This window comes from Electrona antarctica (genome assembly GCF_951216825.1).
Source record: "Electrona antarctica genome assembly, chromosome: 17".
NCBI lineage: Eukaryota > Metazoa > Chordata > Actinopteri > Myctophiformes > Myctophidae > Electrona > Electrona antarctica.
The window spans coordinates 12,046,922-12,074,914 of NC_136798.1; the positions used below are offsets into that span (position 1 = coordinate 12,046,922).

At 42.9% G+C, this 27,993-nt stretch overlaps 1 protein-coding gene across 2 annotated transcripts in view; it reads left to right on the top strand.

Annotated features, from left to right (window-relative positions):
* Positions 1–27,993, top strand: part of fig4a (FIG4 phosphoinositide 5-phosphatase a) — a 69,447-nt gene that overhangs the window by 16,903 nt on the left and 24,551 nt on the right. For both annotated transcript variants that reach the window (XM_079526111.1, XM_079526112.1), the window contains exons 9-20: positions 268–430; positions 4,046–4,143; positions 9,040–9,173; positions 9,724–9,840; positions 11,804–11,849; positions 14,329–14,477; positions 14,587–14,753; positions 19,559–19,697; positions 21,606–21,664; positions 22,222–22,369; positions 22,759–22,842; positions 26,498–26,696. In XM_079526111.1, the coding sequence (XP_079382237.1) occupies positions 268–430; positions 4,046–4,143; positions 9,040–9,173; positions 9,724–9,840; positions 11,804–11,849; positions 14,329–14,477; positions 14,587–14,753; positions 19,559–19,697; positions 21,606–21,664; positions 22,222–22,369; positions 22,759–22,842; positions 26,498–26,696 (1,503 nt within the window). The remainder of the gene's footprint in view (positions 1–267; positions 431–4,045; positions 4,144–9,039; positions 9,174–9,723; positions 9,841–11,803; positions 11,850–14,328; positions 14,478–14,586; positions 14,754–19,558; positions 19,698–21,605; positions 21,665–22,221; positions 22,370–22,758; positions 22,843–26,497; positions 26,697–27,993) is intronic.

Genomic DNA, 27,993 nt, shown 5'->3' on the forward strand with positions numbered 1-27,993 from the left:
TCACCTGGGTGGGTCAGTCGTGTAACTTTCCTGACGCTAAGCTGCCTATGTGTTCAACAACACCGCCATGCAAAATAACACTGACAGGTGACAAAAGCTTGTCCTGCATAGCAACAGTTGCTAAACTATATGGATTGGCATTGAACAATCACTGGGGTTTAACGAAGGGCTAATTGAAAACTGAACAATGGGATTTTGTGTTACATACTAAACTAACTTAGCAGGTACAGTACTTCAATGTTCCTTGGCCTCTCCTGTTGTTTCCAGGGGGATGTAGCCAATGAGGTGGAGACCGAACAGATCATCCACGATGCCTCAGTCATGTCATTCATGACAGGAAGTTATTCCTCCTACGTCCAGGTGCGGGGTTCGGTCCCTCTCTACTGGTCCCAGGACATCTCCACCATGATGCCGAAACCCCCGATACGATGTAAGACTCCCCCGCAACACCAGACATGTATTTATAGATTCATTGATCGCACAGATGTAATGGGAAAATAATTGACTTTGATCCATACTGAAAACCACTTTCAACCAGGTTTTGTTTTGAGAATGTAATTATAATGATTTTCAAACAATATCAGATCTACAAGCGCACGGTGTGTTGTGAACTTGTGATACGGGGTGGCTACCCATGGCCCACCAACGTTTGAAGTAGGGATGCACGATATAATCGGTAGCATAATCGGAATCGGCCATATCGGATCGGTCTCAAAATAATCCTGATTATTTAATCGGTTTTCACCAGATAAATAAATAAATGAAAAATGTAGAAATTCATCAAATATACATAAAAATTGTCTAGTACCTCTAGTCTAGAACAAAGGCCAAATCAAATGTGATGTAAAATCTTAAGTAAAAATAAACTTTACATTTTTCTACATTTAATTTGTGTACTCATCTTATTCAGTAGTCATTCAGTTGTGAAAACAGACACTTGGAAAAGTGTATAGGCTATTTATTGATTGATTGAATACTTTATTAACAGGCTTTGGGCCAAGCCCTAGGCTTGTTTCCATTGTGGTCCTCCGTATAATCGGAATCGGTATAGGCAGATATGACCCTGCAAATAATCGGAGACCGGATACCGGTTATAATTTCATAATCGTGCACCCCTAGTTTGAAGTCAATCATAGCCAAACTGACTGATAATTCTTGATCATATGAGTGACAAGGGTTGTGTCATGATCAAAGGAATAACAAAATGTCATTGTACGACTTGTGGTTCAAGAGTTTATGCCAAAACGTGAATTGACCCGTCACCATGAGGCCGATTTGAAAGACTTGGGGTGGCGGTTCTTCCTTGGCCTACTGGGGAAGTTACCCAGCAGTCGGAAGCTGCGTCCATGCTTTGTGGCATTTTGTGCAAAACTTCCAATTGAAATGGAATCTGAAAAATCTAAAATACATACAAATGCATCTTGATCACATGACTACAGAGCTCATGTGTCCTAATTTGCATGAGTTAATTGGTGTTCTCAAGTGGCAGGATTTGTGTAGATCTGACCATTTGCTCTTTGAGAATTGCCCGGGTTATGCAAGTGGTTGTGAGGTCAATTGGATGTTGACTTATTTCAATAACTGACCCTTTTAGTGCTGACCCTTTTACCTTGCCTTTCACAGAAGAGCTGAATGAATGAAGTTGTTTGTCATTGCATCTGAAACATCCTTACCAGAGGAGGAAAGGGAAGCTATGTAGGTCAAATGGTAGGGCAATCTCATGGTACCACGCATGCTCAAAATGGACGCTCTCATGGTTATTAGACATGCAAGTCATGTGTTAAAGCTGAATGTAATTCCGACTGAGGACACTATTCTGATCATCTTTTCAGTGGCACTCTAGAAAAAGTATCGATAGCAGCATCGATACTGCTATCGATGCTGCTTATCGATACAGATACTTCAATAATCACTCTTCTCTATTACTTTGGTGATGGGATCAATTTCTATCCATATGTCTGGTAAACACAACAAGTTTAGATGCCAATGAACTATAGCTCTTGGTCTTCTCAAACGTAAAGACTATTAAAAATCACACCCGTGTGAAGTAAGTGGTGCAACTCCGTGTGGGGGTCCCCGGGGGGGGGGGGGGGGGGAGCCGCCCGCGTCCGAAACGGTTGAGAAATGACAGTTACCGTGTGGGGGTCCCTCTACTGTACTGTACTGTAATAATAATAATAATATTGGATTTTATTTATAACGCACTTTACATTCCATGGAATCTCAAAGTGCTACAGCAAAATAAAAGCAGAAGAAACAACACACCATTAAAAACATCTAATAAAACAGGAACATTTAAAACATAAGGAACATTTAAAACATAAGGGCAAGGCTATAAAAATGCTTTGGTAAAAAGGAAAGTTTTTAGTCCTCTCTTAAAAGTCTCAACCGACTGTGGTGCTCTCAGGTGGGCGGGGAGAGCGTTCAACAGTTCGGGGATGACCGAGCAGAAGGCCCGGTCACCCATGGTGCGTAGGTTTGTCTTGTCTGTCACTGTACTATACTGGCACACCCAAAATCACCATATATACAGTTAATATGTGTGTTTGTGTGTGTTAGGTTGCGCACAGGTGGTGAAAAACAACCATGCTGTTTTCGTGCTCAGACGCACCCAGCCAGCCAGCCAGCCACCCAGCCACCCACACACACACCCAGCCACCCACCCACACACATAGTCACTTAAGCCCACCCACCCACCCACACACATAGTCACTTGCACAACTTAAAAATATGACTCACAGGTCGGTGTACCTGACAGCATTGAGCTTAATTTTAATATTAAGCTTAATGCCTTATGAAGGTTTCAGATGGGATTCCGGTTTACATTTGCAGTTGTCATGGGGGAATGGTGTAGACTGTAGACAACCCTGTGTCTCCTCCGATACCCATAAAGTCGCCAGGGAGCTTCTTTCTCCTGACAATGTGGAGTTTCAACGGGAGCCTGCTATCTGAGCTAGATCTTTTTCCCACAGAACAGGCTCCCCAACCAACCTCTAAGAGTTACTAGTTCAGGGAAAGATATTGCCTTCTCCTGCCAGATTCTCACCCTTGCCAGTTGTGTTCGTTGGAGCAGATGCATTTAATTGATAGTTTTACGTAGTTTATGTTTTCATGTTAACTATCAACATACAAGCCAGCAGTTTTGCAAACTAGTTACAATGTAAGCATGCCTGTCCATCTGGCCTATGGAAAGTAGTTAAATGTATTATCTCCGTGAAGTTGGGGGCAGCAAGTGTGCGTGCGTCGCCAAATATATCGGCCAAATGTTTTGTCCAGGTTGCCATTAGGCCAAGGAAGAATCTCAAGTCTCAACCCCACATTTTTCAAGCCAACCATCATACTATACAAGCCTGCTTTATGTTTTGGCCTTTTACTTGAACCATAAGTCGTACAGTCATAATTGTCTGACTCTATGTCAGGCCGAAGGCTTGACCGAGACTGTCCCCCCCCCCCCGTCCCCCCCCCTCCCCAAAAAAAATGAAGAAAAAAACCCAAACAACATATATATGTTTTTATTTGTTTTATTCTATATTGTTTTATGTATATTATAATACATTGTATTAGAACACCTCAATGGTCTATGTCTAATCGCTTTCATACTGTAATGAAAGGCCATTATATGTTCAGAATGTTGACATAAAAGGGAGCTGGATTACAGTTATTGCCATGGATACATAACCAATGTGTCTTTATCTTGAACCGTGTAATGGAGGCCCCCATGGACTGATTACTTCCTTTGTGTTTGACCAAGCGTTGCTATGAATGGCCATGTCTGGTCTATATTTATTTCTATTTTCACATAATTGATTGCCATCTAATTGCTAAAGAAACCATACCATTACTAATTAAACGAGGGACACATAATTAACTCTGATTTACAGTACAGTACTGCCAGGAAGGTTGGCTACATTGTGCTTGAATATGAACTTTTGATAACCTCTGTATTTTATGATTTTACTTAAATGATTACACAACCTTAGTAATAATTACAATGATATGAATAAATACTGCTCGGCAATAATAAAGTTTGACCTTTGTCTTTCAGTGGACCAGGCAGACCCATATGCCCATGTAGCTGCTCTCCATTTTGACCAGATGCTGCAGCGCTTTGGCTCTCCCATCATCATCCTCAACCTCGTCAAGGTAGTGGGCATGTCCAGTTGACTAAACAAATCTTACTTCACACCTAAAATGAGAAAAAGAGGTTGCGCATCAGCATGGTTTTCAGTGGAGTGCCAGACCCAAATCCAGTATACATCAAAAAACAGAAATTTTAAAAAATCCAAAAAGGTAGCACATCCAAAAATTAAACAAGCGGTGGACAAAGTACTCACATTTCCATTTCTTTATTGGCACACACCAAAAAGGAACGCTTACGCGTTTCGGCTATGCAGCCTTCATCAGAGCATTCACATCAAGTGAATTCAAGTCAATTTATACAAAAGGGTCAGAGTTCACCTACAGCTGTAATCTTCACACCTGTATACTGGTTTTTCCTCTCACTCTTAATCCAGAGCGACACATACTCACACCTTGACTCAAATCGATAAGCTGTTACAGCTGTCTCGACACGGTGCAAACCAATTTCCCCCAACCATTAGCCTAGTATTGTCAGGACTTGCTGTGTACTACTAAACAGGGATGTGCCGTGGGGATTTTTGAACTAGTGGGGCCATGTCACACGCACACGCGCGATCACCGATTTAAATAACCTCTCAAATCTAGACCTATGTATTAACCCACAATATAGGCTACTGTGTATCAAAATGTATTACATTTACTTAATGGAGAAACTTTAGTGTTGTCATAATTATGCGTTTACCTTGCAAATGTCACCTCTGTAATTGAATGAGTTCATGAATCTATCAGCCACTGTTATCCAACTCTTTAGACTGCTTCAGACAGAACACCTACAATAGGCTACTCAGCAGGTCGACACAATGGATGGACCGTCACAATTGATATGCATCCAAGTTCCTAGTCATTCCTATTGTTTCAAGCTGTTTTTTGCACCATTATTTTGCCCAATACAAGGAAGTTATTTGGCTAGGATGTCTGTTGGAAAACACGTTTTCATCTTGATGTATTATTATTGTACGTGTGATGTGGGTTACATTTTGTGCTTACAGGTGACAAAAATAGGAAGGCAAACGTTTTCAGCTCCCATAATGGACAATCATTACTTTCCCAATTCCAATGTCATGTTTTCCACAAGATAAAATAGGAGATGGGTGCTTTTATAAACTCAGGGTGGTACCGTGGTAAACTCGACCACTGCTGGGCAAGGCAGGTTTATTTTTATAGCACATTTCAACAAGTCAATTCAAAGTGGTTTAGACAAAGCATTAAGCATTACCATTATTACGACAAAGAGCATTAAGAGACAAGAGGAAACCCTTTCTAAAAGGACATTTGAATACAATTAAAAGCTGAAAGCTTGGCATAAGATTTGATTTTTCTATTTTCCACTACTATTTTCAGAACTGAGAATATATCTTCATAAAATACTAAAACTACAGTATATTGCTTTCAATTTGTGTGGACCCCCTTGAAAACGAGATGATTCATCTCAAGGAATTATTCCAATAAAGAATTTCAATTTCCACACATGTAATTGTACAGAGTGTGTTTTACGGATTTACCCCTTTAATTTCAGCCAGTGTCCCTATACTCTGTGCAAGACCCTTCTCTCTCTCTCTCACACACACACACACACACACACACACACACACACACACACACACACACACACAATCCAACGATGTCTATCACTGTGTGGCTTGGGTTTCATGCTCACGTTGTCATTCGCACGATAAGCCTCAATACGAGGGACCAATCGCAGACCACAGCAGTAGGCAGTGGCACAAGTTCCAGCCATGTGATACTAGTGGAAGGAGGGGGTAGAGGAGTGGACTGACTCCATGGTACAGTAATTATACCTCCTCCATGAGAGAGAGAGAGAGAGAGAGAGATATGACCATTACATTAAATCACACCTTTGTAATGTGGGGGGAGGATGATGAGTCATGACATACCTGGGATTGGGCATTGATTTTCCATGGTATTTTATGCATGTTTGATGTGTGTATGTAAGATGGAGAGATTGTGAAAGTGCACATGGCCATGCATGTGCCAAGGTTTTTCTGCATCGTGTGTGTGTGTGTGTGTGTGTGTGTGTGTGTGTGTGTGTGTGTGTGTGTGTGTGTGTGTGTGTGTGTGTGTGTGTGTGTGTGTGTGTGTGTGTGTGTGTGTGTGTGTGTGTGTGTGTGTGTGTGTGTGTGTGTGTGTGTGTGTGTGTGTGTGTGTGTGTGTGTGTGTGTGTGTGTGTGTGTGTGTGTGTGTGTGTGTGTGTGTGTGTGTGTGTGTGTGTGTGTGTGTGTGTGTGTGTGTGTGTGTGTGTGTGTGTGTGTGTGTGTGTGTGTGTGCAATTATGAAATGTGGTTTGTACAGTGGTGTGCAAAAAACGAATCACCACTCATTGTGTCTTTGTATGTGAATGAAATCTAGCTGTGAATACATTGTAATGCAGTATGTGGTGTCATTTGAATTAATGAATTTACCCTAATTGCCCTTACGAAACTGTGTGGTGCTGTGCTGTGCTGTGCTGAATGGGTGTTATTAGCAAACTGGCTGGTTGCTGTGCCACTGCTGGATGTGTGGACAGGGATAGATGGATAGAATACTTTATTGGCAGTTTAAGAAAATTTAGAAAATGACATGAGTTTAAAAAAACACCAAATGGACTTAGACACAAAGGGCCCTATTATGCATGTCTTAAGTACCAGGTCTTATTACTTAACTTAAGACCTGGAGGCGTGATCAATGCCATTTGGCTATTCTGAGTGGCCAAACAGCGTTGACCACGCCTCCAGGTCTTAAGTTAAGTCATAAGACCTGGTACTTAAGACACGCATAATAGGGCCCAAAGCCTTCGCTTGTTTCCATTGTGGTCCACCTTGTAACATGAAACTATACACAAACATAACTGTACAAACAAAACAACCATGAAACAAATAATTTTTTGCTCAATGATTTGTCCATGCCATGCTGACTATCACCCTTATGTTTATGATGATCCCTCCGCTATCTCTTGCAAAGACACTGCATCTCCAAATGCTACATAGTCTGGAACTACAGCTGTTATCCGTTCGTCATTTACGTTTATGTCATTTACGTATTTTAAAATATTTTAGAATTTATATTTCTGATAAGCAGCAAGCTATAGGCTTTGAATATTTTTTATTTACATTAGGAAATATTTGCACGACTTTAAAGTCAAAATGGAAGTGGGGAAGAGGCTGGATCGTTTTCAGAGCTTTCTTTGCACAGACTGTATGACAGAAGCATTTGAACATCTCTGTCTGCCTGGGAGTGAGGGACTATTATTGTATGGGACCAGAGCACTGCCATAAAGAAAACTAATTGTTTTCTGAAGATATTTAAGGTGAAGCAATTTGATTAGTTAACAAGTGTGTGCAGTAAGCACAGTTAGCACACACAGGCACACTTTGTATAGAAGCTGAGTGATTCATTGGAGTCCAAAGTAGTCTGAACAAAGACTAGCTCTATTTTCTTCTGAGTCGTGTGACGATGACAAAACAGGGTTTTAATACTTTTTGCCTGTAATTCTATTAACATGTGGGCAGGGCCTATTTCTTATAAAATAAAACACAAATATACCAATGTTGTACACACAGCTTTGTTGTAGGTGCATGTGGCAATAGAAAACCAGAGGAAAGCATTTTTGACAGTAATATACTAGTATTTGTCTCCACCAGGCCGAAGGCATGGGGAGAGAGTATGTTTTGCACTCCGTCCGTGTGTGTGTGTGTGTGTCCGTGTGTGTGTCCTTCCGTCCGTCTGTTACCAGCTAATCTCCGGCACCGCTAACCCGGTCGATGCCAAACTTTGCACACACACTCCCTGGATGCCAACGATGAACCTCTGCCCCACATTTTCCAGAACGGCCTGTTATAGCGCCACCAGGAGGCCGCTTTGTGCAAAACAAGTTTTTGGACAGTACACCTACAGATTTTGTCCAAACATCACACAAATTGGTACACAGTCTCTCTAGAGCCATTCAACGAAACAGGTCTTTCAGATTTCTCAGACTCCATCCTGATTGGCTAAGATTGGCTTCCAAAGTTCACAGGAGTGCTCAGTTTCAAACAAAATGCTGCAAATCATGAACACATCGTGTGATTTCCGTGAAATTGTGCACGCACATTCCCACTAGGCCGAGGAAGAACATTTTCAACTCAGCCTCATGGTGGCGCTATAACTGGCCGAAAAGTGTTTTTTACCTCTAACTGCATGGATCTGTGGATAACTTTGTATGCCAACTCCCTAGAGGCCAAGGAAAAACCTTTGCCTGGAATTTTTCACATCTGCTCTTTATAGCGCCACCAGGAGGCCGACATATGTAAAACACATTGTCTAATATTACTCCTTCAGATTTTATCCAAATTTCACGCAAATCAGTACACATGTTCTCCATAGTCATGTGATCAAGACGGGTTTGTTTGATTTCTCATAATCCACCCTCATTGGCTACGATTGGCTTCTAAACTTTTCAGGAGTAGCCCGCTTTGTACCCGTTTTGTACAAATCACCACAACTACTCAACGCAGCGTACGATTGCGGTGAAACTGTGCATGCATATTCCCACTAGGCTGAGGAAGAAATGCCACTTGACAGTTTTCGAATCAGCCTCATGGTGGCGCTACAACAGGCCAAGCCGCGTCTCACACACACACACACACACACGTTTATATATTACTCCTACACATTTTGCCAAACATCACACACACTGGTGGAGACCTGTGCCCGGAAGGGCACTTTTTCTAGTTTATTATGCCTCTATTAATATCTTTGGATACCAGTGAATATTTAGTTGCACAGAACACTCCATGTTCAGTCTGTTATGATCTTTTCAATCGGGGGCAATTACAGGTGTGTGGATTTCATTTATTTTCATCACAGATTATTCACAGTCCTCTGTGGTGTTGTGTTGTCTCTTGTTTTCTTCTGTGGCCTTAGAAACGGGAGAAGAGGAAACATGAGAAAATCCTGAGTGAAGAGCTGTACCCTGCAGTGATCAACTTGAACCAGTTCCTCCCTCCAGCCCATTGCATCGACTACATTGCCTGGGACATGGCCCGCTACACCAAAAGGTACCCCTAAACAGTGTGCCTTGGAAGTCCAGATGTTTGTGACGTCCACCGTTGAAATCTAGTCTGGGTAGGATTTATTGATACCCACGGGTAGGGATGTCCCGATCACGTTTTTTTTGCTCGATCCGATTTCGATCATTTGATTTTGAGCATCTGCCGATACCGATTTTTCCCGATCAGATATTTATATTTTATAGAACACATTTATGCCATATCACAATAGTATAATATCCCAAATCACAGACAATATCCAGTCTAATATCATGATATGGAATCTATAATATTGATACTAGGGATGGCCAGATCACGTTTTTTGGCTCCCGATCCGATTCCGATCATTTGAAAATGACGTGATCGGCCCTGATTTCCGATCATCTGATCGGGACAACCCTACCCACGGGGAAATTCAGCTATGTTTCCTCAAGTAGGCTATTGAATCACTATACAGCATAACATTATCCCAGTTATTTATGTATACAGTCTTGAGGATGTTTAAAGGAATTAATATTATTATTATTAATATATTCTCCTTCTAATCTTTCTCTCTCAGTAAGTTGTGCAACGTGCTGGACCGTCTTAGCATGATAGCTGAAAATGTGGTGAAGCGGACAGGCTTCTTTGTCAACCGTTCAGACTTCTACTGTCATACGCTGAGACCAGATGAGAGGTGAGCCTCTAACTACCAGCACCAGAACCAAACAAGAAATAGAGTTTGTACACCTGATAACACAACTGTTTGTGTATGTGGCGCACTCTATGGGCAGAAGTGAAAGCAGTTTTGGCTCTGAATTCTTTAGAGGACCTGCAATGTGTGATTCGAATTGGACACATTTGCGGCCCACCAGTTTGACACCCCTGACCGTATATATATTGTACAGTATATTATACAGTATGAGATCTATATTGTTTTGGGTATGAAATGGTTCTTGACGAGGCTCTTAGGCGCCAAGGCTTTGTTTGTAAAGCAACTTTGGATACTAATAAAAGCGCTATATAAAATTGATGTATTATTATGAGTTCAAATGGGCCATACAGTTGTATACTTTGCGGTTCCTCGTTGTACAACTGTGTGTCTTACTGCAACAGACAACCCCATCATGACACATTATCCACTTTGAATGGTCATACATATTCACATTCACACATGTATTGACGGTGCTTTTAACAATTTCCCCCAGACACGAATATACATAATGGGAGGTTGGGTGGAATTGCTCCACAGACATATTTCCTGCTAATTGGTTGAGTAGATGACCATTCATGTATGAAGAGCATGGGGCTCTCCATGTCTGCCTGTTTACACTGAACATTACCATTATGGTTACATAATAGATTCATCCTAACGCCGGGGCTCCACCGGACGCATTGCGTCTCCGTCGCGCGCGTCAAAAAACGAACCGGGGCAATTTGAATGCAGTCACGCAACGCAACGCAACGCAACGCAACGCAACGCAACGCAGGCAGTGGAGCCACCCTTCATTGATTAAAAAGGGAACATTCCCTGACTGACGGAGATGCGACGCTGACACGTCCAGTGGAGCCCCGGCGTTATATGCAGTGCTCCTCATTGTGCCAGCAGCTATCCAAATCTCTCTTTAATGCACACGTTAAGTCAGTCTGGCCTTGGTTTTCTCTCATTTAACACAGGCACATGGACAAACACTTACTGTGCATTTGCATATGGTGAATTTCAATGAGACGATAACGATATCTCCTTTGTTCTCTTCAAGCTACTTTTGAATTCTCGTTTGTTTTCTTACACATACTGTACATGCGGGCACACTCTCTCTAACACTCCACACATGCTTTTCAGACTTGAGAAGAGACGAATGCTTGTGAGACGTTACAAAGCACCTTAGGACTAGCCTGGGTTCCAGCCTGATTTGCTGCATTCCCCGGATCTGAAGTGACATTTCAGATCCGGGGAACGCAGCAAATCAGGCTGGAACCCAGGCCACCTTAGGACATGATGAATAGGGAAAAGTGGATTCAAAAGTGCTTTCAGCCACTCAACAAAAAGCGAAGGCAGACAAATTCACTGGGCCATTGATGTTCCTAGCAAGATTATTGTTTAGAAGTTTTCAATTTTTATTTATTTTGTTTACTGGTTGTTTGGGGCACCCATTCAGTGGGAAGGGGAACTAATTAAATTAGTGCGAGCTTAAGCTGCAGTTACTCTCCTCGTGAATCTCTTTGCTGTTTGAGTGTAAAGAAGTGGCTGGTGGATCCATGTGTATCGAAAATGGAGGATGTAAACAAGCCTTTGTGCTTTTTCTGGTTCTATCCTCAAGGTTTTGTGAGATTAGCTCTGGCCAGACAGACACACAGACCAACTCTCTTAGGTAGACAGCTGCAGAGTCACATGTAAGAAGATGATTGGTAAATGGTGCATTTATATAGCACTTTTATCCAAGGCGCTTTACGTAGATTGTGCATTACATTCACCCATTCATACACCGATGGTGGAGTCTTGCTCACAGACACTTCGAAACTAATCCCATCCGGCTGCTTCACCGGCCACTGCCGCTCATGATTACCATGATGACCCACAATTGTGCATGTAGACTTAAGCATGGACAATCTTTCCAGCTTTTAAGATGATTCATTTCTTTCTGTAATGATATCTACAGGTGGGGAGATGTAGGTGGTCACATGACATCAAGTGGACGTGTGCAGGTACGGTATGCCTTAACAACCGCTAAATAAGTGTAAGGAATTATCAGCCCATATTTATTTAACAGATTTGTGAGTGACAGAATGGCATTGTTTATTGCAGAAATTAATATAGGATCCCTGGCTAATAAGACATATATATGTCTTAAAACATTATACTTGCCCTCAATAAATACATTTAGAAATTTAAAACACCTTAAATATAGTAGGTTAGAAATACTCACTCAATAGGGAAAACTCCTGTCACAAGTTGATGTCATTTGCCCATGTGGAGTGACTATGCATCCCACCAACATTCTAGGTCAGACCCAAGCTCCCAGAATGGCTGGCCAACGTTGAAGCCGTCAAGCCTACTGGTCAAAGCTGGAACAGCAGGCGGGCCCCTGCATATTGCACTAGGAAACCCTGCGCAGCTGGGGTTTAACATTGAGCCCTCGTTTGCACTGAAGTAGAGCGTTCTTCCGGGTGCTTCAAAACGCCACTGAGCAACTTCCATTGAAATGAATAGCAGAGGGCGCTCCTGTCCACACTCTATGCTTTATAACTACAGTATCAGGTAGACCCACTAATGGATAAATTACTAATTAAGGTAATTAATAATGTTAATAAGGACTGTATTACTTCGATAGCAGAGCTGAAACTCCGGAACTATAAAAATACCTTTAAAAGTAATCGGAGTACAAATACTCAGCACCAAAAATCTAGGCAGAGAGCCTCTAACATGTAATTTGACCAAAAATGGTTATAAACCTTTTATATTATTAAGTTTAAGAATTAACTTTAACAGGAATACTTTTAAGGAGAATGATCAATAGCCAAATGCTACCTTAAGCAGGAAATACTCTTAGAAAAATACCTTTTAAATACCCAAAGATGAATAAGTGAATCCACACGAAAGAAATGAGGTCCAGTCAGGAGCAGATATGGTTTTAGCCAGTTCATTTTAGTTCGGAGAGCACATAGAACAGATCCCACATGCATCCAATTCCAAAATGTCTCATTGATGAATCATCAGTGGACTCATTATATACAATATGAAATCAAAACAATCTCTGACACGGGGAAGTAATGCATTTGAGTTCAGAGGTTAACCAAAAGTGAATACTAGCGACACCTATTGCCGGGAGGCCTACTTGGCACACTACAACTGACGGCTGTGCCGACTAATATAACGTCTTTAAGACGTAAATAGGAGAGCGAGGGAGACATGAAGTCTACCTAGGTAGAAGGTCAGAAAAACATGTTTTCCCAGACAAGCTGGGTGTTTTGGCAAACGGGAGAAAACGATTCTTTATCTATACACGCTGTCTGGGGGAGAATTAAAATCAGTGGGACACAGCGCATATGAAGAACAAGTCATTGGGAACCTGTAAACTTCCATCCACAAACAATTAAATCTTAATAATTCCAAATTATCCATCACCCACCTAGCCACACATGGGCATATGACATCATCCACTTGCGACAGGAGTTTTCCCTATTGTGTGGAAAAATAGACCATTTCTAAGATAAATACAATATTTAAGGTGTTTTTTATTTCTATTTTTTGAGTGGTGTAAACCACTCCTACAACTGGCTTTTGTGTGCAGAAAAAAATGAGCATGGTTGCTATGTTCAAAATAATTTCTGACGTAATTAAATCACACCCGGGTGAACTGGATGACCGTAGCAACCGTGGTCATTTTCTCTGCGCAAAAACAGCCAGTTGTGAAATCACATCCGGGTGTGATACATACATTTATCAAAAATGATAGCTTTTTTTACTTAACATATTTTGTGTGATTTCATTACGTCAGACATTACGTCAGACCACAGCTGATCATGCTATATAAAACCTTACACCACTCAGTTCACACGGGTGTGATTTTTTTGAGTTATAGAGGGCAAGTATAATGTTTTAAGCCAGGCATATATGTCTTATTTTAAATCCTTTTAAATCTTTCATGACATTAATTTCCATTGATTTTATTCTATTGTATTTGTTTTAGGTTTTATGACCTCAATTACACCCAAACAACCTGAACTTTGAACATTGAGTGGATTTTCTGTGGTCTGGGGTTTTCTGTGTTCTGAAGCCTTTTGAGCTGCAATGAAAATCATCACCACTGGAGGAGAGGGGCTGGGATTAGTGGACGGTGACATCCGTTTCCTACCCCTTTATATCCACTAAGCAGCTCATATAACTGATGTTAATTACAGTACAGGTGTGCCTGCTGTTGGGAGCGTCATAGCTATTAGGTCTCTTCATGTACAGCCACAACCAAGACTAAGGATCCTCCTATCTGTGTTGCACACGAGCGTTTCAAATGTAGCATGCATTTAATTAACTCCAAAACTAGGGTAATTACTTTGCTACTTGTGGGAGCAAAATAAATGGAAATAGGTTGTTGTGAACGGTTTAAGCTGTTTTTAATAGCTTGCGGTTCACTAGGTTTTGGCTTGATTAAAAAAAATTAAAAGAAAATCCTGCATCTGTATGTAGACTGGTGTGTTGCGGACCAACTGTGTTGACTGCCTGGATCGGACTAACACCGCCCAGTTCATGGTGGGGAAATGTGCACTGGCCTATCAGCTTTATGCATTGGGCATGATCGACAAACCCAAGCTCCAGTTTGATACCGACTGTGTCAGGTAAAAAACATTGCACTCAATTACACCTCGACTTGGAGAAGATGCAGATTAACGTTCCATTGGGGAGGATTTGTAATGGATGTTTTGTGTGTGCGTTTGTGTATCCCAGGCTGTTTGAGGAGCTGTATGAGGATCACGGAGACACACTGTCGCTGCAGTACGGTGGCTCCCAGCTGGTCCACAGGGTTAAGACATACAGAAAGATCGCCCCCTGGACACAGCACTCCAAAGACATCATGCAGACACTGTCGCGCTATTACAGCAACGCTTTCTCTGGTATGCATAATATGCACACACAAACACACACACACACATGCACACACATGCACGCACACACACACACACACACACACACACACACACACACACACACACACACACACACACACACACACACAAACACACAATCACTGCATGGACAACATTCCAATGGATTTATTATAGCACAAACATTTTGGGACAATGCCCCTACTATGCACACTTTATCAAGCACCATAGTGCAATCAACCAGTGGACGTCATGAGTTAAATGCAAACAGCATAGGTATATAATTCACAAAACCTGTCTGTCTGTCTGTTACGGGCATAACTCGGGCGCAGCCCAGCCGAACAGCCTCAAACTTGCCGTGCGTGTCTGTCCATATGACCTGGGGGCGTGCCCAGTAGCACTGCACAAGCATCTGTCTGTCGGCGGGTCTGCGGAGGACGCACAGAATTTCTATGTTTGGGAAGTGTGTGGGCACCGGCTTCCCTGATTGGCCAGCCAAACCTGTCTGCTTCACTGATTGGCTGAGCTTTGTGACACATTTGTACCACTTTGCCAATGTAAGTGGCAGCATGTGAGAAAATAAGCATAGGACTCCATTCACATGTCAGACATAAATGTACCACGACTATATCAAGTAAAAGTATTGCACAAACGGGTGGCCATGTTTTCCTGACCCTTCTGCAACTTTAGATAATTTGGTCAACCCACCGAGGATAAAAACGAATGAGGACGGGCAGAGTTTATGGTATTTTATGGTAGGGTTATGTATAAATGAGATGCACGCACGCACACGTGCACACACGCACACTGGCCTTTGAACACTACCTCCATTGAGCCCCATCCCCTGCACAAACCGTTTTGTTAGGCCTACTACATTACACCCTAAAATCCAGGCCTGCTAACATGATTTTATTTACTTCCGCAACGCACGCATGCACGCACACACACACACACACACACACACACACACGAAAATTTCACCCCTCCACCAGAGGTTAGTCGTCATAGTTTGCTAATCATTTTCAGCATGCTCACCCTTGCTCTTCTTCATAACCTTTCATTTCCTTTGTCCCCAATTCATCCACATTACTGCCCGCTTCAGTGCAGAGTGCAGACATTTATTCACACCCACACTGTCACACACTGTGAAACCCTATCTGCCCTTCTGTTGCCATAGAAACGCAGACTCGGCATTTGCACACGCACGTCACACACACATGCACACAACCAAAACAAAAAAATTGATGCATACACTAGCAAGCACACATGAAAACCTGATGGTTACATTACAAAACCTTGAGACAAGTAGAACCTGCACACAAAGCCAAAATACCTGTAGCCTTACTTCATTATTTGATACAATCTATCTAGCCATTTGGCAGGTGCAGCAGATATCACTACACTTCACTCATGAATTTTCAATCATTTTAATCTTCACAGGTTAGACCTAAATCCAGCAAATCTACATTATATTCAGTAAAAAAACACTCAAGCTAGGGCTAGGCCGATCAGCGTCATATCACATCTCAAATATCTTTCAAATGGGTCGACAACACTGAGGTGCGCTTTGTGTCAAAACTAAACATTCTTAGAGAGAATACATTCAGTAGAAAACTGTATGGTTGCAACGTCTCCGGTTCGTTTGCATCTCCTGTCTAAATAAAATACTGTACATGGAACTGCGTTGCATCAATTATCATCATGATTTTAACCTTTGGGAGACAGCAGTTGTAATTATGCTTTGTCTCCTAAGCAATAGATGATCTAACAAAAGCCCCCAATGCATCCCCGGCCACCTCCCCACCAAACTCCTTCCCCACCACGCCAATCCCCATCCCACTCGCCCCATCCCACTCGCCATTACATTTCACTGTACTTGTTTCCCCCTCCCTCTTTTCCCACCCTCTTTCCAACCCTACCTCCATACAGTACCATCCATCGTCCCTGCCATAGCAAGCTATACCTTTCATTGTACAGTGTGCACATGCACCCTTTCCACAAACGGCTACTGGGATTCTAATGATGATGTCTAACAAGCATGGATGAACGAACGAGAGCGTGCGCGCACATGCACACACACACACACACACGCACGCAAGTGCGCAGAAACAAAGTCATGATTGATCCTGGTTGTTGTTTTTAGGACTCCTTCCCTGCAAAAGGTCAAGGTTTCCACAAAGTTTAGTACAGGAACAACATTATTGGGTAATGGGGGGATTTCTGGTCGTTCATAGAGTGTAGAGGAGAAGAGTAAAGAACAGGAGTAGGGATAAAACACATTGTTGCCAAAAAAAGATAGATATGTGATAGGCCTTCCTTCCTCGAAGGTCTCCAGCATAGGCTCCCTTGTCTTTGTGCGACAGGGTTTTCATGTGGCGAGCTATGCTGTCTCTGTGTTGCCTCACTCCCACTCTTACTGTATATGCCGTTTTTTCACACAGCCTCCTAGGGCAGTGGTTCCCAAACTGTTTCATGTCAAGGACCCCCAAATTGACACTAATTAGCCCGCGGACCCCCATTAGAAAAGGTAATGCCAGGGACCCCCATAAGAGAAGATGTTTACGGCTCGAGCAGAGATTCTCAACCCGTTTAATTTTAAGGACCCCCAGTGTGACATGCATTAGGCTACGGACCCCCATTTAATGTCATTTCTTTCTCTGGGACCCCCAATTTATAATTGTAAAATCAATGTTAATTTAACTCTGAGAGTGTAACGGGTCCATTTGGTTCCCTTTGTACACACTCAGAGTTACAGACCCATAAGGGTCCATTTGGTTACAAACTATCATTTAGCTGGGGACCCCCTGGAACTCCCTCAAGGACCCCTGGGGGTCCCCGGACCCCACTTTTTTTTCTTTTTTTTTTCTTTTTTATTAGATGCAGTTGTGAACAATAGCCAAGTAAGATAAAATACATATCCATTGGCCAATCAAATGGTTCACTGCAGCTCAACAGTCCGTGTGAGGGGTGGTCAGGAGATATCTGTGAGCTCTGCGTTTAAAGGCTTGAAGGCCATTGTCTGTGATGGAGTCAACTACATGCTCTGGTAGGCTGTTCCACACCTGGACAGCAGTGTGGAGAAAAGTTCTGTCCAATGTCCGTGTTTTGGAGCCTGGGGGGGTCGAGAGCATGTTCTGGTGTGGCTGTGCATCGGCGGGTGTTTCGCCGTCTGGTGTAAGGTGGAGGGAGCATGTCCTGGAGGTCCTTAGGGCAGTGGGGGGTGTGCATTTTGTACAGGACTGTAGCGGCGGCAACGTGCCTTCTGTGGCTAAGGCTGTCGATGGAAAGTGTTGTACTGGCAGTGTCCTGGTCAACTCCAATTATTTGTATTACTTTGGGAACCACTGTCCTAGGGCTGTTGTGATTAGGCATGTGATTGGAATTGTAAGATTAATTCCTCATCGTTCGCACAGTGCAATAATGTTGTTGCCAGGGGATAGCTGGCAAAATTGCTTTACTGGAATTGACGCATCATGGAACGCTAGTCATTCTAAAACAGCCTATGGCAATAGGGGACTGTAGATATCTAGTTGGCAGGCAATTAGTAACTCATATTATATGCCTTAATCACTAATCACTGCTACAGTCTCAAAGGGCTTGATAGCTGTGTTATTAGAAATGGATAAGACGCTTGAGCAGAATGTCGCAATTCTCAAAAGAATATTTCTTTGTTTCCTCTTGCCTTGTTTTCTCCATACAACCTCGGTGGGAGGGACCGACACCCAAGGAAAGGACATTATTACATTTGAACTTGCATGTTCAGCTGGAGAGCCGTTACATAGAAATGTGCCTAATTTGTTACTGCACGTGTTCTGTATTAAATACAGAACATGTGCAGTAACATGTGCAGTCGATTGCATATATGCAATCGACTTGTAATACTGTTCTTGTGGAATATCATTTATTTTCTTACTGATACAATAGTTGTGACGCGCGTATGTTGTTCTCAGAGGTCATCACAACCCTTACCGCATGTTTGAATCAATACATTGTTACCAAATTGCGGGGAAGCAGGCAATAATTAAAGCGACCGACTCTATTTGCTGTCTAATCAGTAATCGTACAACGTGTCTGTGCATGTGTCTACACAGTTTGTGGGATGGATTAGTTGGCACCTGGCTGGGCAACGCTTGTAAACATGTGCCACTCATTAAACAGACAAGCGGACGAATCAAGATCTCGGCGCCCTCCCACAGCCCAGCCTCACTGTGAAACCTATTGCTACACTGTCATTTTGTCACGTGTTCTTCTTCTTATTTTACTAGAATTATTCTCTTTTCTTTTCCTACGTTAAAACTTGGGATGGTCTGGGGGTTGTCGGTGAACTTTCAAGATCAGTGTGTGTATACAGTAGTTTTATCTCAGTTTCATCATTTGGGATATTCTAGTAGGTTCTTGGTTTACCTATGATCCTATAGATTTATTTTATACAGCAGTACGACAGGAAGGGGGAGAGAGATGGGGGGGGGGGGGTGGATGGGGAGCCATGTGGCAAAGATCGTCGTGATCGGGACTCAAACCCGCGACACGCCGTCAGGCTGTATTACCAGCCTAGGTGCTTGGACCGCTCGACCGCGGCCAGGCCCTAGATTACTATTTCTATGCATTTGATGTATTACCTTGTTACTGTAAATCGCTCTGGATTAAGAGCAGATCTGCTAAATTGTAATTGTAAATTGTCATATGATTGCATGTTAATGCCTTTCTCATGAAAATCAACAAAAAAAAGACAGGAAAAATAGGTTTCCTCTGCATTGACATTTTATTTTCCTCATGAAATGTATTTCTACGTGAAACCATGTTGTGTATTTCAGATGCAGACAGGCAGGATGCCATCAACCTGTTCCTCCAGGTCTATCAGCCCTCGGAGCACAAGCCCCACCTGTGGGAGCTGCCCACTGACTTTTACCTGCATCATAGGAGCTCCATGGCTCTGCCCCAAGAAAGACGCTGGTACACGCACGCATGCACACGCAAACATCACCTGTCAGACAGTCAGTTAGATGCGTGCACGTGACCACGCCCTTAAGGGCCTTGCAAACGTGAAGCGAGGAACGCAGGCGTTGTTGCCTGGATCAACACAGGTCTCCTCCAGGTCTGCTCAAGAGGGGCGCAACAACGCGAGCATAAAAAAACAACAAAGCAACAAAAACACGGGACCGTGTTCACGTAAATACGCTTGCGTTGTCGCACCGCGACTTCTCCGAGCAAAAACGCAGGTCTCATTGAAAATGAACTATAGGCGCGGCCTTGCCCGTTTGCAAGGCCCTTAAGGCGTCTTACTGGTACAGTATATAATAACTAGAGCTGTTTAGAGGCTACAGTGTACTGTATATTCCACACATGCTCTAGTCTATGCACACACACTCTGCATGCTCATAATACCACAACACATGCCTACTGTATAATGTATACTTTTTTTGTTTTACCTCTATTGCCACCACGTTGACACTTAGACACGTAGAGCCTTCAGCCTACCCCTCCCGCCCAACACTCCCCGCTGACGGATGCCGCCCCAACCTGTAGGAGTACATGCAATGACCATTGTCACCCTCCCTGTCCGGTTATCCTCCCCCGAACATGGGTCAATTGTATGTGTTCGCAAAACTTCGCATAGTACGCCTGACAAAGCCGTTTGCACCACGGTGGATTAGAACCCACAACCCCTGTGGTGGTGGGCAGGTACTTTTCCACTGCCCACCGAGTGCCTGTTGCATATCGATTCTACAGCAAAACAGGCTCTAGAGAGGGGGATTCAAATCTGAGTAGTCTACAACAAGATTATTTTACCTTTTTAATTCCAACGAAGGATTTCCCTAGTAACAAGCTACCGCCTTGCGCTCTTGTCCTCTGCATACTAGCAACACCACAAAGGTGTCTAGCATTTGACTATTAAAATTAGGTGTCCTGTGTTGTCATGGCCTTAGAAAGCACAGAGAGGGCATTTTCAAGAGGGTGCTGTTTTGTCCTCCCTCTATTACTCTCTCATAACACTTTATAAGGTTTGACCTAGTTCAGAGGTCAAACCTCTGAAGATGGAGAGGGCTACTATAGTTCCACACTCACTCCAGAGGTCCACATTGCATACTGTCGTGTCAAGAATAGCAGATTTACAAGGTCAAAATGCGTCACACTGCGACGCGTTTTGAGCTTGTAGATCTGCCATTTTTGCTATATTTGAATTCGTATCCTGAATATCTTTCCTTTTTTTGCTATTTTTGAATTGGAATCCTGATCAGTGATTCAAATGCATTTAGTTAGTATTAACTTTCTGAATTTAAATGCAAATACATTGGACAATAAAATTAATACATTCAACTACTAATAATATTAGACTGAAGTAACGGGTCATGCTCATTGCTCGCATGTTTGGAATTGCAACAGCTGAAATAAATACTGTATCCATATTCGGATATTAACCTGTGGGCCACATTAAGTGAAGGTGGGGGTCGCATGTGGCCCCCGGGCCGCCAGTTGCCCATGTATGACCTAGTTCACTGTCATTGCTGTGTATGTGTTACGTGTGAAAGGTAGAACACCACCACCATCCTGCTTGCATAACCGATATAATGTCTATGTGTAACTACAGTAGTTTATATGAACACAATGGGCCAAAGAGACTCAGCCATTGTGTGGTGGAAATTGAGTGATGTGGGCGAGTTCAATTAATGGTCACACACTGTGAGCTTTCACTTGAGGTCTCACTATGTAACGTAACACGCTCAGATTGGTTATATTGCATAAAAGGCTGTTGCATTCACTTGTCAAGACAGGTCATCCAGCTGAGCCAATTTGTTATGTAACATTGTGTATTCAGGTGTCCTAAATACATTAATTTGCATGACCTCTTTACCTCTCCAGCTATACCTTTTGGTGGTCCGAAGCAATCCTACCCTTCCTGCCTGTGGCCTATGATGAAGGTATCTTTTCAATCTGATAATCAGTTGTTATGTTTTCCTGGCATTTCTGTGATACCATTGATCCAAATCCCAATATTTATATGTATTTTATTTTGTTTTTACTTTAAAAATGGCCTCTGCATGACCCTAGCTGTCTAAAAGTTGGTCTGTGTCTGTCTGGTTGTCCAAAGCTAATCTTGCAAAAAGAAATAAAAAATAAAAACAAATCCACACATCTTTTATACTTTTAGAAATACCGTTATTTTTGTATTTTTTAATAGGACTTATATTACTGTGTGTGTGTGTGTGTGTGTGTGTGTGTGTGTGTGTGTGTGTGTGTGTGTGTGTGTGTGTGTGTGTGTGTGTGTGTGTGTGTGTGTGTGTGTGTGTGTGTGTGTGTGTGTGTGTGTGTGTGTGTGTGTGTGTGTGTGTGTGTGTGTGTGTGTGTGTGTGTGTGTGTGTGTGTGTGTGTGTGTGTGTGTGTGTGTGTGTGTGTGTGTGTGTGTGTGTGTGTGTGTGTGTGTGTGTGTGTGTGTGTGTGTGTGTGTGTGTGTGTGTGTGTGTGTGTGTGCGTGCAGTCCCCTGTGAGGAAAATATGAAGAAGCTTCGAGTGAAGAGATTGAACCGATATGAAGAGAGCGTTGACATCTACACTGAGTTCTTCAAACCCTATGAGCTCACCTCTTTTGACGACACCTTCTGCATTGCCATGACCAACTCTGCCAGGTGGCCGGCCTCACACACACACACACACACACACTCTATCGCTCTCTCTCTCTCTCTGATGATTTATCGATCACTCTAAATGACATACTTATGATACTGCCTCAACCTGGGATGCCAAATCATCCATTTACCATTTAATTGTAAATTGTCTGCATTTATTTTGCGCCATTATCCAAAGCGCTTTACATTGACCCATTCACACACAAGACAGTTGAGGCAAGCGTCAACCTGCTCATCGGAAACAGTCAGGGTTTCAGTGTTTCATAAGAACACCCAAGAACACTTAGCACACAGAGCCAGGGATCATACCAAACGTCCGCTCTAACTCCTGAGCCACTGCCGGCCAGTCACCAACAACATTGTACTTTTCTCTTTCTGTCTGTACAAAGGGAGTTTATGCCTAAAACGGTGGGAATAGATCCAAGCCCCTTCACAGTACGCAAGCCAGAGGAGACGGGGAAGTCAGTGCTGGGGTAAGTGCTCGTGAGAGTGGCTGTTTTTCACACTTTTAGACCATATCCGTGGTCATCATATGGGCATACCTAACAATGGATGCCAAAAAAATGGGCGAATTCGTGTGTTTTTATATCAAAAATGAAAATATTTTTTTAATTACTTCCTGAAAACGTGCTGCGTGATGATGTGTCGAGGCCCACATCAAAGCCAATAAAAATGAAGCTCACCAGTTTGATTCCTATTGCTTCATTGTCCTCCAACACAGCTGGTTTTGATTAAAGAACTACTCCGTTTTTATCTATCTCATTCAAGATGACATCCAGACAGTGTATTACTCGTTTTAAACTTAATCATCACGCTATTGTATGTATAGGTTAGAAATAATCCCCTGGCTTTGCCCCACGTCTCTCTGTCACTTTGTTTACAAACGACACTGCACGTGAGAGGAAGTCACAGACTTAAAACCCCATAGCCTGGAGGGATGCAATGCTCTGATTGGTTCAGAAACTTCAGAGCCAGCGTTTCAAGCTGAAACTTCAAAATAAAATGCCCACCATTTCCGTTTCACTACACCTTTAAATGTGTGCAGTGGTGGACAGAGTACTCAATCCCAGTACTTGAGTCAAATTATAGACGTCCAAGGTTGTATTCTATTGTTACATCTTGTGTACAGGTACATAAGAGTAAAACTTATTTTTGTTTGGTTTCCTTCAGACAATTCAGCAGCATAGATAACATCAAACGTGGATGGCTTGAGTCCTTCATAATTCCACAGGTTTTGCTGACACGACGATTGTCGTACAGGCCTTTGATGGGGCTGTCCGCACAACAGTCGGTGCAGCTGCCATACTAGGCAGTGAAGCAGCCAGTCAAGATGTGCTCTCTGTGGTGCCTCTGTAGAAAGCTTTTAGGACTTTGGGGCCCATGCCATCTTTCTTGAGTCTTCTCAGAAAGTAGATGCGTTGTTGTGCTTTCTTCACCACCCGCTCCTAGAAATGTAGTGGTAGTCAAAAGTACAAGTGTAGGGCACTGTGGCCTAAGGTCACAGTGCCGTGCAGAAAACAAAAACAAGACTCTTACGTCATAATAACCCAGACGTGGCATCGCATTAATCCATTGAGACCTGGAACGCATCCATGTCACGTTAGCGTTTAACCACATTAACCATTAACCCATTTTGGGGCGGGAACCCCTTTTGGTGTTTTAAACATTATGTTATAATTTAGCTATTGAAAAATAGCAGATCTACAAGCTCATAGCGCGCCACCGAGTGGCGCGCTATGAGCTTGTAGATCTGCTATTTTGTAGGTCTTCTATTTTGTAGGTCTGCTATTTTTGAAAACCGTTAAAATGTGCCTTTTTCTTTCCGAAAATTGTCATGATTTAGAAAACTTTTTTTTTTAAATTTCGACGTCAGGCCTGAATGGGTTAATTGGGCATGCAACACAAACACATTCGTTTCATTACACCTCTCTCGCTATGTTTACTCGTCGCTGGCTCGGATTAAGGCTATTTGGCACACCACATTATGTTATTCATGATTGGCCCGTGTCAAATGTCACTGTTTTTCCTCAATGTTTTAGGGCTTGGATTAGGAGGACCTGGTGTGATGCTTGCTCACAGTGAAATGACATGCAGATGTTGCAATCAGAAGTTAGCATATTGATCCATTAGGCATGTCGTATAGTAAAAACAATCTCACCATGTGGCGGTGTTTACCTGCTGCTGACCTCACTCATGCTCCACGTGTCCCGTTTTCTTTTTCACTCCGGTTTCAATGGCTATTGTATTGTCCTATGTATTGTTTTGTTTAGTTTTTTTCCCCCACATGAATCTTCTATATTATTTATTTCCTTAATATCTGAGTTATTTAACACTTACAGTTCAATGTCAGTTTGGAAAATACTCTTTTTATCCAAAAGACTTAATAATAAAACATAAAACCCACAGTAATGGGGATCTAAAAACCAGGGATATACTGTACCTGAACTTCACCTCAGCGAATCACCTATCGCATAATGTAAATGTATGTTTGAATAACTGTAAACTACATACAGCATAGTACAGTGGACAACCTGTGATGTATTCACTGATCGATGCATCTGCTTTGGCTTTGATGAGTACCAGTGGCTTTACATTGCTTTACCTCAGGGGTCCTTGAGGTGGGGGTTCCAGGGGGCCCCAGCAAAAAGTAGTTAATATAGCATCACACTAATTTGAACCACTTTATCCATTTAAAGCCTCTCCTGGCTTAGCGTAGAATGGTGCAAACAGCGCAGCGCATCGTGAGAGGGGAGCTTCCCCCCTCCAGGAAATCCACAAGAGACGTTGTGTGGCTAAGGCTGAAAGTATCATCAGGGACATTCACCACCCCAGCCATAGCCTGTTCAGTCCGCTGTCGCACCCACAGCCAGGCAAGCATTACAGGAGCATCGGAGCAGTACTACCAAACTGTTTTACTTATCAGCAATTTGACTGCTGAACAAGAGCTAAGGCTGATTAAGTTTAAAGGCCCATGACGTAAATCACCGTCAAGTTCAAGTGCACGGTCATGTGCCCGAGACGGAGATTGAATAATCTCCGTCAAATTAGTGATATCAAAACCGATCGCATCGCTCCACAGCCTCGGTGTTGCACAACAGTGACACGTCATCGGAAATGTTCCCTGCCTGTTTAGCCGATGACAACGAAAATCTTAAAACGTTAACTCAATCTAAATCATCCCACCTAATTATAAAAACAATTCCTGTGTTTGATGGCCCTCCGCGGTCCAGTCGCTAGTCGCGATAGATTTTATCTTACCTCCCGTTGTTGTCGATCGCATTTTTAGTGTTGTGGCTATTGTTAGCTGCTACACACACATTCACAACAACATCCGGTCCGGGCGCTATAAACGATGGGCACATTTTATTAATGGATTAAATAGGCCCGGGCCCTTAACCCATTTTGGGCGGGAATCCCTTTTGGTGTTAGCATTATGTTATGCTTTAGCTATTGAAAAATAGCAGACCTACAAGCTCATAGCGTGCCACCGAGTGGCGCGCTATGAGCTACACAATTCATTCGTGACCTTTTCATTTATTATGCACCCACAATTGTCATAATATGCACTTCATGCTCTTCTCTCTATCCTTTTACCTGCTATGATGAGCCTGCCCTGCACAACCAAGTTTTTTCCATTAACCTTACTTGTAGTGTGATGTGACAATAAAGATTGATTCTTGATTCTCTAGGTTGTCTTTTAATACACTTGTGCTGTTCACTAGAGGTTCACTAGAGGTTCCAGCAATAGGCCATAGCAGTGGGTGTGGTTTTCTGGTTCCACTGAAAAATCGGCCATTCATTTTTCCCATAGAGATTTACAAAAATATTTATATCAATTATTTTAAGCCTAGAATCAAGCCATCCAGGATCCGGGTGAATCATGGCCATAAACCCTTTGATTCTGTGATTTTTCATAAATGTACGATTGTACGTATTTTTACCCCAGGAAGATTAGCTGGTTGTCTAATGGGGATCCTTTAATAAAAATCTAATAAAATCAAATCATTTATACGTTGGCTATTTAAAAAAATAGCAGATCTACACAGCTTGCATTTTTGAAAAGTTTTGAATAATATCCCAAATGTTTGGAACATTTTGAGTGAATTTCTTTTTTTAACCCATTTCCAGCAACAAGAGCAACAAGGAGGAGACTGTGCTCCAACGGAAGACTGCAGCCAGCGCACCTCCTCCCCCGAGCGAGGAGGCCATCTCCAGCACGTCAGAGGACGACTCCGAGGAGGACCGCGATGACGACGGCGCCGTGTCGCAGCGCTCCACTCCCATCAAACTCTTCACAGAGTCTGGAGAGAGCAGCCGCACACAGGAGGTATACTATGCATCCGCACACACTCACTGGCAAAAGGAAGGCAGTCTGCGAGCGCACTAGATGTTCTGCTCCCAGGATACTTTATTTAACCCATTTTGGGCGGGTTAGCATTATGTTATGCTTTAGCTATTGAAAAATAGCAGATCTACAAGCTCATAGCGCGCCACTCGGTGGCGCGCTATAGGTCTAGCTTGTAGGTCTGCTATAGACTGACATAGAAACATAGTTTTTTCAGAAAACTGTCAGGATGTAGAAGACATTTTTAGAATCTGATCTCAGGTCAAAATTGGTTAAGGCAGAGACACTTTGCAGGTCTTCGTACCTGACGAAGACTCACAAGGGTCGAAACGTTGTCTGTGCCTTAAATAAAGTATCCTGGGAGCTCGAGAACGGTGTGCGGACTGCAGACATGCCTTCCTTTTCCCTGTACGTATCTTTTGTTCAGCACCTGTAGAATTTATTTAGAGATGTGTGTGCTTCCCTTTGGACTCTATTTACAACACACACTCACTCACATACTGTACGTGCCCCACATACAGTATGTACACTATCTATACATAGGGGCGGCGGTGGCTCAGGGGTAGAGTGCCTGGATGGTAACCGTAAGGTTGCCAGTTCGAACCCGGGCTCCCGCAGAGTTACTGTCGAAGTGTCCTTGAGCAAGACACTGAACCCCTAATTGCTCCCGATGTGCTAGTTGGTGCCTTGCATGGTTTCCGCTGCCATCGGTGTATGTATGTGTGTGTGAATGGGTGAATGTAATGCACAATCTCTGTAAAGTGCCTTGGATAAAGGCGCTATATAAATGCACCATTTACCTTTATCTATGGTTGCAAACTGTAACCGGATACAACATTGTGGAACCGGAACCGGTTCCATCACAGTGTTGGAAGCGTCTCCTGTTTATCACACTGTCAGAGCTGATATGTGGACTTCACGTCCGCTATGCAATTACGATACCGGTGGTTCTCAAACGTTTTAATTTCAAAGATCACCGTAACTCTTAGAGCTACACACCTGTAAGGGTTCCGGGCAGTGGCGTATCTACAATAAGACGAGGACAGGCGTCCGCCTGTCCAAATCCATTTCTGCCTGGCCAAAATCCATACAATGAGAAAAAAGAGGACAAAAACAAGACTTGTATTAGTGGACAGCTGATTGGCCGTTGCGGTAGAGCGCGATCAATCACCCATTGGAATGTAAATACATGCCTTTCAGCCTTTGTATCCTAATCGTCTGGCAGGTATATCTCTTTGAAAACCTTTAGTGCTACGATTGTGCGCGGGGGGGCGACAAT